General features: G+C 34.4%; 4 protein-coding genes across 4 annotated transcripts; 1 reads left to right on the top strand and 3 right to left on the bottom strand.

The window, feature by feature from the left end:
* Nucleotides 1-895: 895 nt before the first annotated feature.
* LOC102603214 (chloride channel protein CLC-a-like) lies at nt 896-4,261 on the top strand. Its single transcript, XM_006338629.2, has 6 exons — nt 896-1,244; nt 1,344-1,544; nt 1,673-1,850; nt 2,055-2,587; nt 2,732-3,851; nt 3,972-4,261. Exons 1-6 carry the CDS (start codon nt 1,060-1,062, stop codon nt 4,077-4,079), a joined length of 2,325 nt encoding a protein of 774 aa, XP_006338691.1. The 5' UTR covers nt 896-1,059; the 3' UTR covers nt 4,080-4,261.
* Nucleotides 4,262-4,316: 55 nt separating this feature from the next.
* Nucleotides 4,317-5,340, bottom strand: LOC102602876 (mavicyanin). The gene is made up of 2 exons (XM_006338628.2): nt 5,079-5,340; nt 4,317-4,840 (listed from the first exon to the last, which is right to left on the bottom strand). The coding sequence occupies exons 1-2, from the start codon at nt 5,245-5,247 to the stop codon at nt 4,497-4,499; spliced, it is 513 nt and encodes a 170-aa protein (XP_006338690.1). The 5' UTR covers nt 5,248-5,340; the 3' UTR covers nt 4,317-4,496.
* Nucleotides 5,341-5,734: 394 nt separating this feature from the next.
* On the bottom strand, nt 5,735-9,886 carry LOC102602536 (triacylglycerol lipase 2-like). The gene is made up of 9 exons (XM_006338627.2): nt 9,479-9,886; nt 9,263-9,373; nt 7,624-7,764; nt 7,413-7,523; nt 7,063-7,206; nt 6,937-6,977; nt 6,776-6,855; nt 6,570-6,665; nt 5,735-6,145 (listed from the first exon to the last, which is right to left on the bottom strand). Exons 1-9 carry the CDS (start codon nt 9,665-9,667, stop codon nt 5,823-5,825), a joined length of 1,236 nt encoding a protein of 411 aa, XP_006338689.2. The 5' UTR covers nt 9,668-9,886; the 3' UTR covers nt 5,735-5,822.
* Nucleotides 9,887-11,729: 1,843 nt separating this feature from the next.
* Nucleotides 11,730-14,737, bottom strand: LOC102602205 (uncharacterized protein At3g27210-like). Its single transcript, XM_006338626.2, has 3 exons — nt 14,338-14,737; nt 12,732-12,812; nt 11,730-12,392 (listed from the first exon to the last, which is right to left on the bottom strand). The coding sequence occupies exons 1-3, from the start codon at nt 14,537-14,539 to the stop codon at nt 11,962-11,964; spliced, it is 714 nt and encodes a 237-aa protein (XP_006338688.1). The 5' UTR covers nt 14,540-14,737; the 3' UTR covers nt 11,730-11,961.
* Nucleotides 14,738-15,337: the final 600 nt, after the last annotated feature.

The following is a 15,337-nucleotide window of genomic DNA, read 5'->3' as shown; positions in this document are numbered from 1 at the left end:
AATTGCGTATAACACAAAATATGCGATTTCTGATGCGAATAAAGATGATCATCATCAATTATTCAAAGGATTTAATGTTATATACATATACAATAATAGAAATAAAAAGCAATTGGATGTGCTCCAATCTCAAATAAATTAGAATTGACTTTATGAATTCTCATTTTGTTATTTAAATGAAATGTATCACATAAATTGAGACATAGGAAGTAAGCATTCTTCACCTTCATTTTTAAATTGTGAATCCAAATTACCATTGAGACCAAAATATGCAAGAAGGGTAAGGAAAAAAAAAAGAAAGACGAGTGAACATCAACCCAAACCTACTATCTCCCTTTACCATCCATGGGGTGTACGTGTGGGAAGATCAAATATGGATAATTCTTGTATTTATTAGCAAACACAAATGCCTTTATTTACCTTATTGTCATCATCATATTTTATAAAGAACGGACCAAGTAATCGAAACATGTCAGATGGATAATTCATTTATTGATACCCAAGAAATCTTCCAGCCAATCATGCTGACTAGGTTCAATATTTTTTTTAAAGATATATTTCTAATTTAAAATTGCTCCCCAAAAAAATGTTCCTATCAGTCGTTAGTCACATTTATTTAATTTTAATTAGTTGATAAAACTACAAAAAAATCCAATAATAGTCTCCCATCTATATCAATGATTATCCATATTCATTCTCGTTTCTCACCCAAAGAAAATATACGAGGATATAAATTATATTTTCTTTGTCCTAATTTACGTGATAGGAATTTCGTAAATCAATCATGTTCTATTTTTTAAAATTAAATTACTTCTATATTTCTTTTAAAAATTAAATTATTAATTATTGTGATTTACTTATACTTGTAGTGAATGTGTTGTAAATTGGAAGTACTACTTAAACAAGTAGATCACGTTTCCTCTATCTCTCTTGTTTTGACTTGCAAAAAAACCACAAGCAATTGCCTCTATTTTTCTTCTTCTTCTTCTTCAATATCTGAATTATCAACTACTAGTAGTAGTATATATCTAGAGAAGCTTCACTTGTGGTGTTTCTTTGATGGAGGAGCCAAATGGATTTGCAGAAGTAGCAACAATAATTGACATGGAGCTGGAGGGACAACACAATAATGAAGAAGAAAGAGAGTCGACAGAGAGCAATTACTTGAGGAACCGAACACTATCCTCCACTTCAGTAGCCATAGTGGGAGCTAAGGTCTCCCACATCGAAAGTTTGGATTATGAGTAAGAACAATCACAAATACTAAACCTTATCTGTTTTAGCAGAGATATTTGATTTGTTGTATTTACATGTTATTATGTATATATGTGTCTCTGATTTAGGATCAACGAGAATGATCTCTTCAAGCATGATTGGAGAAAAAGATCAAGACTTCAAACATTACAGTATGTCTTCATCAAATGGACACTCGCATTTCTGGTCGGCCTTTTTACCGGAGGTGTGGCCACCCTCATCAGTCTCTCAATCGAAAATATCTCTGGTTACAAACTCCGCGCTACTGTCAACTATATTGATGACAAAAGGTTAATAAGTAACATTTATTTTTGGTTTTGTTTTTACCCCGAGCAACTCCTCTGTTCTAATGACTTACAATTATATATGTTAAATAACTTCAATGAGATAGTCTGACTTAATTAAAACAATTATGTAGGTACTTTATGGGATTTGCATTCTTTGCGGGTGCTAACTTTCTGTTGACATTGGTAGCTGCCTTTATCACTGTTTATTTTGCACCTACGGCTGCCGGGCCTGGAGTTCCAGAAATCAAAGCCTATCTCAATGGTGTAGACACTCCCAATATGTTCGGGGCAACTACACTCTTTGTTAAGGTGCATGCTGATTTTTATCAATAGTGTTCCCATTTACCCTCTAGCGTGACTTGAGACCTCAACTTATCCATGGATGATGGAGGTGTTCAACCACTTGAACAAGCCCTACTTGTTTATTAATGCTGATAATTCAGACGCGGGCATATAAAATGTTCCAACTGTCTGAATTCTATTAAACAATGTTGAATCTTTTCAACTTCACAGATCATTGGAAGCATTGGTGCAGTTTCAGCTGGGTTAGATCTTGGGAAAGAAGAGCCACTGATTCACATTGGCAGTTGCATTGCTTCTTTATTAGGTCAAGGTGGATCAGACAGTTACAAACTTAGTTGGCATTGGCTCCGTTACTTCAACAATGATAGGGACAAGCGAGATCTCATCACATATGGCTCATCATCAGGTGTTTGTGCTGCTTTCCGTGCTCCAGTAGCTGGTGTTCTATTCGCGTTAGAGGAAGTGGCAACATGGTGGAGAAGCGCCCTCATTTGGAGAACTTTCTTTAGCACTGCTGTTGTTGTGGTAGTACTAAGGATCTTCATGGATTACTGCAGATCTGCTAGCTGTGGACTTTTTGGAAGAGGGGGAATTATTATGTTCGATGTGAGTGACGTAATTGTGAGGTACCATTTTGTGGACATCATCCCTGTTGTAATTATTGGAGTCATTGGTGGTCTCCTTGGGAGCCTCTACAATCATGTCCTCCACAAGGTCCTCAGGCTCTATAATCTCGTTAACGAGTAAGCTCTCTTGATTGAGTAAAAGATTCCTCCATATTCCCAAGTTAACATCTGTTAGCTCTGTTCTCAAAAGTTAAACCATTTGATACAAATTGTACCTTTTTGAACCTGATCTAACATTGATACTTGTGTTATCTTGCGCAGGAAGGGAAAATTACATAAGCTGCTTCTTGCTCTAAGTGTTTCCCTCTTCACCTCCATTTGCATATATGGACTTCCTTTTCTTGCCAAATGCAAGCCTTGTGATTCATCTCTATCAGATTCTTGTCCTGGCACTGGAGAAACAGGAAACTTCAAACAATTCAACTGCCCAAATGGTTATTACAATGATCTGGCCACTCTTCTCCTTGCAACAAAGGAGGACGCTATCAGAAACATTTTCTCTCTGAACACTGGCACTGAATTTCAAGTCATATCACTTCTTATCTTCTTTTTGTTGTATTGCATCTTGGGAGTTATTACTTTTGGGATTTCTGTGCCATCTGGTCTCTATATCCCAATCATCCTCATGGGTTCAGGTTATGGTCGCTTGCTTGGCATTGCCATGAGACCTTATACAAAAATTGATCAGGAGTTGTTTGCTGTTCTTGGAGCAGCTTCCCTTATGGCTGGTTCAATGAGAATGACAGTTACTGTTTGTGTCATATTTCTTGAGCTGACAAACAATCTACTTCTTCTGCCGATAACAATGCTTGTCCTTCTAATTGCTAAAAGTGTGGCAGACTGCTTCAACCCAAGTATCTATGAAATAATTTTGGAACTAAAAGGTCTACCTTTCTTGGAAGCACATCCTGAGGCATGGATGAGGAATATCACAGTTGGTGAGCTTGCTGATGTAAAGCCACCAGTAGTTACACTTGAGGGAATTGAGAAAGTGAGACGAATCGTAGAGGTTCTAAAATACACCACACACAATGGATTCCCTGTTGTAGATGGAGTGATACCCGAGTTACATGGACTTGTCTTAAGAACTCACCTTCTTTTGGTGCTCAAGAAGAAGTGGTTCTTGAATGAGAGAAGGAGAACAGAAGATTGGGAAGTAGAGGAGAAATTCACATGGATTGATCTAGCAGAAAGGTGGGGTAAAATTGAAGATATTGCAGTTACAAAGGATGAAATGGAAATGTATGTTGATTTGCATCCTTTGATCAACACAACCCCTCATACAGTGGTGGAAAGCCTGTCAGTAGCAAAGGCAATGGTGGCTTTCAGGCAAGTTGGGCTTCGACACATGATCATCGTGCCCAAATACCAAGCAGCAGGGGTGAGTTTATAAGATACTTCACAACTGTGCCTCAATTCCAAACAAGTTGGTAGTAATTGAGCTTGTTACGTTTATTTTGCAACCCAAATAGTATGACTAACTTGTGTACTTCTCTTGTAGGTATTTCCAGTGGTCGGAATCTTGACCAGACAAGACCTAAGGGCCTGCAACATTTTGAATGTCTTCCCCCATCTGGCAAAGTCTAAGAGTATCAAAAAGGGGAACTAAACTTTTCAATTGAGAAAATATGCTTGTCATTCTTTTATAGATTTCCTTTCAATCGTCCCTTCTTTTCTTCCAATATTTTAGGAAGAGATACAGCCGAAGTAAACGACAGGAAGTCTAAACTTCACCATGTAAATAAGTCGACAAAAATTATTTATATGAGATATCAATAGTCATTTATATAACACGAGTTCAAGATTTAACTTTAGATTATAAGACTAAACCTTTGTTCTCCTGGGAAGAAATGAATGAACGACATTATTCAAACTCTTCATAAAATTTGAAGTAAAAGAATTACAATACATCAAATGAACAACTTAATTGACAAAATTAACATAGTGCTCCACTCCATATAATTAAATATCAGCTACTCTACCTCATCAAGTGCAAAACATTGAATGAATAAAGCAAAAATGTGTCTTACAACAGGAACACTAGGGCCATTTGTACAGTCAAAATTGCAGCAATGAAAGTGAGAAACGTGGTAGAAAAACAATGAGAAGCTGCAGAAGAAGAGCTAGGCGTGGAAGAATCTGCCTGATTAGAAGGTGCACTTCCAGTAACAGTTTTAATCTTAAGCTTCATGCCCTGGTCACAATGACCTGCTGTTCCACAAGCAAAGTATCTAGTCCCTGGCTTGTTTAGTTTAACCACATCGTTACCCGCACTCATCGAGTTCACTGTACTACTTATATCACAACTCTTGTATGAGCTATCACCCTCAAGTTCTACAACACTGTGAAGGCCTGGATTGTACCTAAATACTGCAAAAAAAATAAAAAATAGTGAAATATTAGAATTTTTACTAGAGGTGACAAAATTAATCCATTTTGACTAACTCGACCAACACGCCAAAATTTAAATGGATTGGGTAAAATAGATCAAGATAGTATAACCCATTCGGTCAAAATGCAACCCAACTCTGACACAAAAACCGTTTGACAACTTTAATTCTACCAAGTTTTGGTTGAAGGAGAGAAGAGAAATAAATCAATAACAAACCTAGTGTATCTCCAACTTTGAATGTCTGACCAGAAGCCCAGGATTTGAAATCAGCGGATTCATCCCATCCTTGGCTTCCACCAACAACGTGTTGAGCCGCCATTGCATTTTTCTGGATCATTACCGTCACAATAACAAATATCAACAAAGATTTGCGTACTACCACCATTTTGGTAACAAATTGATAATTTTGCCTAACAAATATTAATAGATACGGACTAGCTAGTTTTTTAAAGATAAACCTGACCTTCAATGCTTAGGAAACCAGGAGAAGTTTTGGTATATATACAGTTCAACAGCTGTACACATATGATTGCCATCTTATTGATTTGGTAGTTGGTACCTACAAATCTTGGATCTCAAGACTGTTTATCATGTATCTCAACTTTCTTTTGTAATAAGTCTACTGGACATGAGTGTGACAGGGGATAATTGTGGTTGGTCCATTGATTTTTGGGTGACTTGGGTTTTAATCTAAGTTACCACTTTACTCTTTCTAATTATTTGTCAGTTAGGTGCTATTGATTTCCAATAATAAATGAAATAGAATCTTTAATTAGATTTAGTAATAGACTTGCATTTTAGGCCAATGCAAGACCCTTTTCAAATGAGAATACCACATTTTGCCGTAAGCGTAAAGTGAAGATGATTTAAGAAAGAAAAAAGAAGATATATTAGAAATTCTCATAACTTGGCAAACTGACCTAGTACAATACAAAAACTCCCATGAATATAGGCTATAGCTTAGTGTTGGTTGCTAAAGAAGGTTACAATCTGGTTAAAGACAATATCCTTAGCAGTAGTTCCTAGTATGAAATCAGCATGAGCAAAATCCTTGACATATTGAACATGTAACTTTCCCACATCGTGGTTTTTGAGGTGATCCAGTAATGTCTCCACATCTTTTGTACTAGAAAGTGCATCTTGGCCTCCATAGCTCAGAAACAGGGGTAGGTCTCGAGGAATATTTGCTAAATTATACTGTGGAGGTTTAACTTCACCATAATGTGCCAAATTGTTGATAAAGCTCCCATAGTCGTATTTCCTAAGGATTCCATCTCTAACAGCTGCATAATGCATTTCATTCATCATTGCAGTTAGTTAAGATAAGTAGCAACTTTATTATTAGTGGAGTCATTAAGCTTTATGACTAGGGGATTAATTTTACGCATAACCATATCATTTGAACTTTACTCAGCAAAAGATATTTATGGAGTAGTATATTAGACTGATTGAATTACGTAACAAAACTTTACTTAGAACTCCAGCACATTGTGTTCGAATTTCACTTGGTCAAAATTTCAAACTCTAACCTTATGTACAAACTTTTTCATGTTCGATATTTTTATCTAAGTTTTATCTTTTCCTTAGTAATTAGCTACTAGTATTTCTCTTCATTTTAATCAGTGACAAAATATTCATAAGTAGTCCCAAAACTGACCATTACACCAATTTTTTCTGTCCAAGTACACATTATTGAAGAGGACTTACTTTGAGCTAAATGCACAAAGTTCTTAGTGGATGTGGGTTGAGGCTCATTCTTCAAGAACAAATCGACCGTGGAGGCGTTTAGACAACAGTTCTTCCCTGTATATATCCATAGGAAAAGTAATTAAGATTTGAAGAATTATGATGACAAATACAAATGACCTGGTCAATAATTATTGAATAAAATGTGTAATTAATTAGATTAGTACCGGTAAGTGCAGTGAGGAAGTCATAACAATTAATCCCACGCTGAGCACACAACGCCTTGACAAAAATAGACACAGGCGCACTGACAAACAAAAAGCGTCATTCAATATAGTTGAGAAGAGCAAAAAAAAACAGTTGGATTAGTCATAAGAGATTTGCATACCTTGTTGGATTAAATTCTGCAAGACCAAATATAGTAGTGATCTGTTGACATAATAATCGCGCGTTATCAGGTTTAATTATAGAGAATTCAAAAATGATAGATCTAACTTTGCACTTAATTAATTACCTCACCAAGAAAGGATCTAGCAGTAACGACACCAAGTGCAGTAGTCATATGGCTCAAATAAGCAATTGGGCTTAGCAAAGCTGCTGATTTTATCTTGTCTATTTGTCTTCCTTCTGAAAATGATGCCAAAGCTATCAAAGTTCCCTATATTAATTTCCATATAATGATTGATTAGTTATAAAATATAGTATATCAATGAAGGTTACCAAATTAAATGATATTTTGATACATTTTACATATTTTAAAATTAACAACACAAGATTTAAAGATTTTTTTTTTTTTACTTTTTAAACTCCGTGTCAAAGCAAAATAAGACAAACAAATTGAAATGGAAGGTCTTGTGAACTTACCAATGAATGGCCAACGTAGTGAGCTTTGTGTCCAGTTTGTTCATAGACAAGGTTAACGAAAGTGGGTAAGTCATGGACTACAAGATCATCCCATGACCAATTCCAGTAGTCCTGTACGTGTACCACAATTTATCTTCATAAGACATTATTTATTAAGTAATAATTATATAATTAATTTTAAATATTAAGAATAATGATTTGAAGGAAATACAGGATTATAAGAATGAAGATTGAGATGACGAAGGCTGTATCTTGTTCCTCTGGTGTTGGCAATCCAAACATCAAAACCACTGTCTGCTAAAATCATTGCAAGTGATTGTTCTGCTGAATTCATCACCCACGTTGCTCCGTCCTGCAACAACATGAATTATATTTCCAGTATTTATCTAATTCTCAAATACTTTGTACATGTACTAAAACCCCTCCTATTGTTGATGGTTCGGCTCATTTTTTATGTATCCAGCTATTTATCACGCAGTATAGATATTAATTACGTAATTTATTTACTTAAAATCAGATAAAATTAATAAAAATAAATCATAAATATTTCTATTGCAATTTATATATTCTCAGGATGATCAAGAGGCTATATTTTTAGATGCAAATACACAAACATTTTTACATGAATTTAAAATTTATATTATAACGTCGGGGTAAATTTCGGCGATTCATTTTATTTTAGGATAAGAACGAACGAAGAGAGCTCCAAATCGAGCTTTTGTCTTCTGTCATCTTCCTTTGTCTTTAAGGATCATATTACTTATGTATTTGTGCCAAAAAAAATATTGTTTATGGAAATATATATAAGAAGGATATTTTTGATTATTTATTTTAGAATTTTATAAGCATATTTTATTTATGTGTCTCATCTGTCGATACTGATTAGATTAATAATGGGAGAACCTTTTGAAACTATATTCCATGTTAATTGAATTTTTGAGGTGTTTCACACCCTTTATGAAAAGTAGATTAAGACATAAATTGAACACAGTTTTTCATTTTTACCCTTATTAATCATTGTCAAATTTATTGAAGTCATCACATTGAAAATCCAAATGAAGAGTAAAATTGGAAGAACACTCTAAAAGTAGTCTTGAAAAATGAACAATTAAGTTAATTTGAAAAATAAAAAATGACTTACAAATGTAATTAATATGGAATGGACAGGTGATTGATACTGTTATACTTTCAAAAAAAATTATTTGAGGACAAAATGAAAAAATGTAATTAACTATATCTTTATTCGTAAATTAACAAGATCTCCTCTCCTTTTTCCATTTCCTCTTCTTAATTATTATTAATTTTTTTTAAAAAAAAAACCTTTTCCACTTCTTAATTTTCATTTTTTTTTTTATAAATGTAATAATTTGAGGCGGTATTTCTATTAAGGAAGACAAGTAAGAGAGAGTAACTGCAAGAGGGTTCATCTTTCCAACTTCTAATATTATAAATGAATTTCCACTAAACGTATTTTGATGTTTTTATTTTTCATATTTATGTATACTTTGCATCATTTTTCTTTCCTCATGGACAATTTCCCTTTTTATTATTAATTTGATTCGAGAATCATTCAAAAACATTCTATCTAACTCGATGTGGTGATGATATGAATAAGGTCTACGTAGTCTCTACTTTTACTAAACTCTGTTTTATAGAATTTCACTGTTATTGTATTAAACAAAGTAAAGTGGTTGTTGAGTTTTTAAAAAATATTTATCATGTGAAACATAAGAAATACATCATGATATTATGTGTAAATTATAAATATCATAATGTATTTCTTATGTTAAATATTGGAATAATGGAGTATAGCTATAATTTTTTCATTCCTAAAAAGTATGCTTAATTACCACCAGTATTCCATGTTGCAATAAAACTGGCTGCCTGTTGTGGCCGCTACCACCTACTCGCCCTTGCGGAATTCTTTGCACACTCAGTATGTATCCATCATCAGTAGTCACCTGAAAATATCACAAAACCATTCCTTGTTTAATCTGGTGGACAAAAGCCCATTTGAAAAACCAGTGGATATAGAGTAGTACTCATGAAATTACATCTACACGTACCTCATATTCGTGGCACTTATAACCATGAATAGTCACAAAGGTGGCGCACATGTCACTTGGTGCTGCAACATTAATCTTAGCAACAAATCCAAAAACACCTTTCGACCCAAATGCTGGATAACTCGCAAACACTGAAATTAGTAATGTCGTCACAAAGCCTACAATAATCATGAATAGTCTGTGGAGCATCTTTATATTACGTTGGTGTTTGTAAATTGTAACTACTGTTATGCTTTCAAAATTATTTATAGACGGAAATTAGAGAGCGGTGGGAAATCGATTTCTGACTCTTCTCTGCACTTTCTAAATTGCGAACAGACTAATTCTGGACAATCTTGTTTCTGATTTCGAAAAAACAATGGAGAATTTGTCACTTTTTGCCTTTCTAGTGCCACTTAATTCTGTTACCACTAATTTGTACTGAGAATTCAGAATTTGGATGTAACGGACGTGGGTCTTGGAGCCCACTAAATTTGGATGTTTTATACGTTTGATCAACGTAACTGATGACATCAACAGATATGCAAGCCAAGAAATGTAAAATATGATCAGTAGTATTGGGGAGATTTCTTGATGTTGAAGCTCAACGAATTACTATAAAGAATTTTTCTTACTCTTAATATTTTGAAGCTAATTTTAGTCGACTTAATTAGTTGGGATAGCACTTTGAGACGAGACACTCTTTTTACGACAAACTAGAAAGGAAAATAGAACACTTAAAATGAGATGGGGAGAATACCTTAAATCCTAAAACATGTATGGTTGTTACTTGGCTTTAACAGTCGCAAGTGGTAACAACAGGCCATATTTTACGAAAAAGGGAAGGATATAAAACTCATTGATAGGGTGACGCAATTCGAATAGCAACGCTTGCTAAACTCTGTTACTAGATGGAACAAAAATATAGTACGTAACAAGAAAGAATTTTTATTTTTAAAAAACAAAACAAGAACAAGTTGGGACAATATTGCAAATTGCAAATTAATCCATAAGTCTAAGCAAACATACACAATATATGGAATCCCTTTTTTAAGAATAAAATAAAATTGGGGGTAGGGGAGAAGATTACACGGTGAGAAATCGAACTTTCACCAATGATTCAAATAATTAACCAACTGAACTACTAATTCTTCAATACATCAAATCGGTTAGATAAATGGTCACGTATTTTTTTTGGGGGGAACGACACACTTCACATACCAAATGCTACCAAAATCACAATAATAACACTAATAGTAATGACAACATTAGTAAATATAATGGGAAACATCATAATCAACTTTTGGAAAAAAAAAATATCTCGGTTCAAATCCTTTTTTACCTCTTAAGGTAGGGACAAGATTCATATTATCCTTCTTAGACCCCGCTTGTGGAATTTTAATGGTATATTGTTGTTGGTTCAAATCCCTTTCTAAGTAAAAGAGGGTAAATGGAGAAATCCTTTTTGGATACAATTTAAGGGCTTTAAATTATAAGGAACATGATGATGAGATATTATCTAAACTTGGTAAAAGCTTTTTTTTAAAAAAAAAAATAATCTGTATAGGTTGATGGACTATAAAATTGAACTTTTCCCCTTTTGAGATTTTGATGGGTATGAACTTTTTCTGGGCCTCAAAATCTGAAGTCTTGGGAGTGTTCACTGTCCTACGCCCTGGCCTGATCTAACATCACACTCCTAAAGGAAGTCCAGTTAAAGAAGTTAGCCTTGGCCCATTTAAGAGGGAATGCAACCTCTACTTTGGAATTTTTTTTGCTGAGATAGCTAGTTTATATTGACACATTTAACCTATACCAGACCTTTTAAATAGTGGTGTTTGAAAAACTAAACTTCAGACGCAGTGTCTAAAGTTACAATTCGTCTAATTCTACCTAAAGTTGAGTCAGAAATAGTTGGAATACAATCTTTGGACAAATGGCTAAATAAACTATACTTCAGCGACACATGGCCAATGTTCTAGCAAAAACTGGCTGAACTTTGTCAAGACTAATTTTGGACACTGGACATCTATAGTGATACGTGCAAAATTTTTGAAATGCCTTCACAAGTTAGATGGCTGCTTCAAAATTAGGGCCCCTTCCTACGTTCTATGCACTAGTCCCCCTCCTACTTCATTATTTGTTCAAAGAATACGTGCGGAGAGGCAAGTCGACCCAAATGCAAATAATTGCAAGGTTTTACTTAATAACATAGTAATTAGGTTCTTTTTGGTTCACTAAGAGGAGAGGAATATTAATCAGACAACTGAGGAAAGGAGAAGAAACATATACATAAACAGAGTACGTCCTTGTTAATTTATTAACAAAGCTGTTCTTTATAAGTTTATACACAGTAGTAAGTGTGTGCCAATGCACATCTGATCTCACGGCCCTCAAGTTCCATTGGCTACCGAGGGTAAAAGTGCAAAGCTCAAGAGGTGCACAATTCCTTGTGCACTAGCATATACATACATAGAGAACTTATGGAAGCCGGGTTCTAGCTATTAGCCGACGGTCTTTGCAGGACTCATACTCTTCCTCTTTTCCCTAAAACTGCCACTCAACCTGGGAAGACAACATTGTACTGACCTCGGTGATTTGGCCTCACTTTTGAACTTTCCTACAGGGGTGCTCTTGCCACTAGACACTGGCACATGAGGTGTACTAGATGTGGATTTAGGTGGTAGCTGTAGACCAGCAGCCTGTCCATTTTGGCTGTCTTCAGCACCTTGCTCATTGGGATTCCGGTTTCTTGAGCTTTCTTTGAAAAGCTCAAGTAAATTCTTCCTCTTATGTATTGGAGAAGATTGCGGTAAAGAAGCAGAAGTTCTTTCTCCAAAAGAGGTTCGATTACCTAGCAGATTACCAACCAACAAACCTCGATGCACAGGTGTATTTCCACGCGAAGGAGTATTTCCAAGTGATGGTGTAAAATCTGCATTGAAGACAGATAGACTATAAGAATTAATGATAATGATTACAAGTGTAAATAGAAGGTGGCTACTCGCAACAAGAATAAGAAGTGTTCCTAACACTTTGATCCCTATTTTAGCAAAAACTATGTACTGGTGTGGCACTTTTCTTGAACAAAAATGTCAGGTACTTTCAATACCTGATTTTGTAGATTCGGTCTTCTCAAATTGCCTTGGCAGTCATTACTAATGATTCAGTTAAATGCATAATAGCCATTTTCAATTTTATGAATATAATAACATGAGAAGAAAGATGGAGGGAGAATATGGAAAGAGCATCAGGTATCAAAGGTCTGTCTCACCTCCCTTAACACTAAAGAAGTCATCATCGCAATCTGACTCCAACCAGGCCTGGGAATCAAAGAAGGTCTCCTCCTTGCTACCTAAACAAAGGAATGCCTCAGGCTATTAGAAACGATAAAAATGTATCATGAGACTACTAATAACAATGACAAATGCACAATAACATGAACACAATTCATCTATATGAAAGCTTCACAATGTGGGCTCTGCTTCATGAAATCAGTTTGAGGATACTAGGGAAACAAAAGAAGAAAACTGAAAGAAAGCATAGAGCATGTCCTTTTCATCATTATTCCACCACAATCCCAACACATCACATTCAAAATAAATCCATCCATCTCAAAAGAACAAGAAACAGAACTAGTTAGTAACTTCTGAGGATTTAAGCTAGTAGGCATCAGTTAGTCTTTACGGTGAAAAACTGCACTGCATTTTGTCAATGGCATAAAATACACACAAGAAACTTATTTTGACTAGAGAGTGCTATTACCAGATAAATATTCTAGAAAAACAAGATGATTCATCGGATTGCTTTGAAAGTAGTCAATGAAGGATCCACTAGACCTGTCGTGACAAAACCACATGACTAGAGGGGAATTACATGTAACACAATTGACAATATGAAACTAATCTTAGAGGATTATCCTAGAGCTACCAAACAAGAAAAGTCGCTGAATTAAACGTGCCAATCTCAACTAAGGTTACCACTGCTTGCACAGATGATGAATGAAACAAGGAATCCATTTTCCCAGTACAACGGTGTCATTCACCTGTATTTCACTATTTACTTTTTACACTAATTATACACGTATTATACATGGATTACACATATATTATACATCCATTTTTATAATGACAAATTCATCTGGATTTAATATATAGCATATTGAAAATGATTCTTCTATTGAATTCTTCACAATAAGCTACACGGTGTCTCTATCCTTTTTTTTTTTTGAAAGGTCGTATCCAGCAAATAAAAAATAGTAGTGCCACGACAACATGTGCTGCAGAGGACCCCACCAATAAGAGAATTTTGGCATTGCACATGATTTTAACAGTCAATCTTCCCTAATTGCACAAAGGAATAGACAGCAGACAAAAAAATAAGAACACACTTAAATTATTAAAATTGTAATTTTCTCAGTTTCATTAGACAACAAATTTGAACATGAATTGTGTTAATCATGGAGTTAAAGGTCATTCAACAAACAGTTTATTATCTCATAAAGTTATCCAACAAGGAACTATTAGTTGATAGACCATACGAAAAATCAACCTGTTAATCATGCCTTTCAGATCAAACAGAACATCTCTATAATTTTCTTTAAAATTAAAAAAATACAGATAAAATATCTGTTGAACAACCAATTTCCTTAGCAAATAGAAGAAACTAGTAGTCCAACATCAGACTAACTCAAAATTTGAAATTGAGAAAAAGTCTTTCACATGAAAAGCATCAATTTTCCTCTCTATTTTTTTATCACGGGAAACCCCACACAAAAGCGTCGAACAGAAAGTGAAATCAACGTCAAAGAATATAAAAAATGGAAATCCCAAAAAACTAATCGAACAGGAAAACGAAAAGGCAAAACAAGAAGATCGTACCATAGTCGCTAAAACTGTTAACGGGGAGCACCGGGGAACGCTGAGGTTTGATTTGAGGAAGAGAGAGTTTGATTTCAGTATTATCAAGGGGTTTATCTTTGATGGGTGAGGGACTCACAAGCTTGTCAGATTTAGATGCAAAAACAAAACGGAGCTTCATTGCTGATTTTGGATCTTTATGCACTGAAGCAGACGAACCCATTGCTCACAGAAAACACTTGATTTGTCCCGCGATGCCTCTAAGAATCTAGAAAACAATCGAAAGAGAAAATGCAGTAAAAGGGAGCGTTACGCTTTGGCAAAGAAGGGACAAATTGTTGAAATGCCCGAGAGGAGAGCAGAGCAGAACAGAACAGAGTGGAGAGCAAAATATCATATGAAAAATTGTGGGGCTTTCAATACCAAATTATCGTAATTTGTAATGGAGAAAATGGGTGGGTCCTATCTAAAAAGGTTAGTATTATTGCAAATAAGTAATTTAGTTGAAATTTGGCTTTTCTTACAACTTTTTATATTATTTTTCTTTTTAGTTTGTCTTTTTTAATTCATGATATATTTAAAATAATAAAATTAAAGAATATTTTGATACATATTTTTTATTTAAGATTGAAAGATTCAAAAAATTAATTTATTTTAAGCAAACAAAAAAATTAAAACAACGAAAACAATTGAAATAAGATTTGGCTTTTCTTACGAGTTAATAACGTGTACTAATATGCTGAAATATAGGGTGTGTTTGGTATGAAGGAAAATATTTTTCATGGAAAATGTCTTCCTAGAAAATGTTTTTCTGGAAAACAAGTAATATTTTGACTTATTTTCTTTCTCATGTTTGGTTGGTGAGTAGAAAATATTTTCCGAAAAAGATTTTTTAGTGTTTGATTTATGAATGAAAAGTATTTTGAAAAAATATTTTTATTCTTACTAGAGAGCTAAAATAATTTTTGAAATTGAAAAATATTTTTTTAAAATAAACTTTTTTTTGGGGGGAGGGGTGGGT

This window comes from Solanum tuberosum, unplaced genomic scaffold, assembly GCF_000226075.1.
Source record: "Solanum tuberosum cultivar DM 1-3 516 R44 unplaced genomic scaffold, SolTub_3.0 scf00004, whole genome shotgun sequence".
NCBI classification, from domain to species: domain Eukaryota; kingdom Viridiplantae; phylum Streptophyta; class Magnoliopsida; order Solanales; family Solanaceae; genus Solanum; species Solanum tuberosum.
Note: the sequence above shows the minus strand (reverse complement) of the source record. Positions and strands in the feature narration are given on the sequence as shown.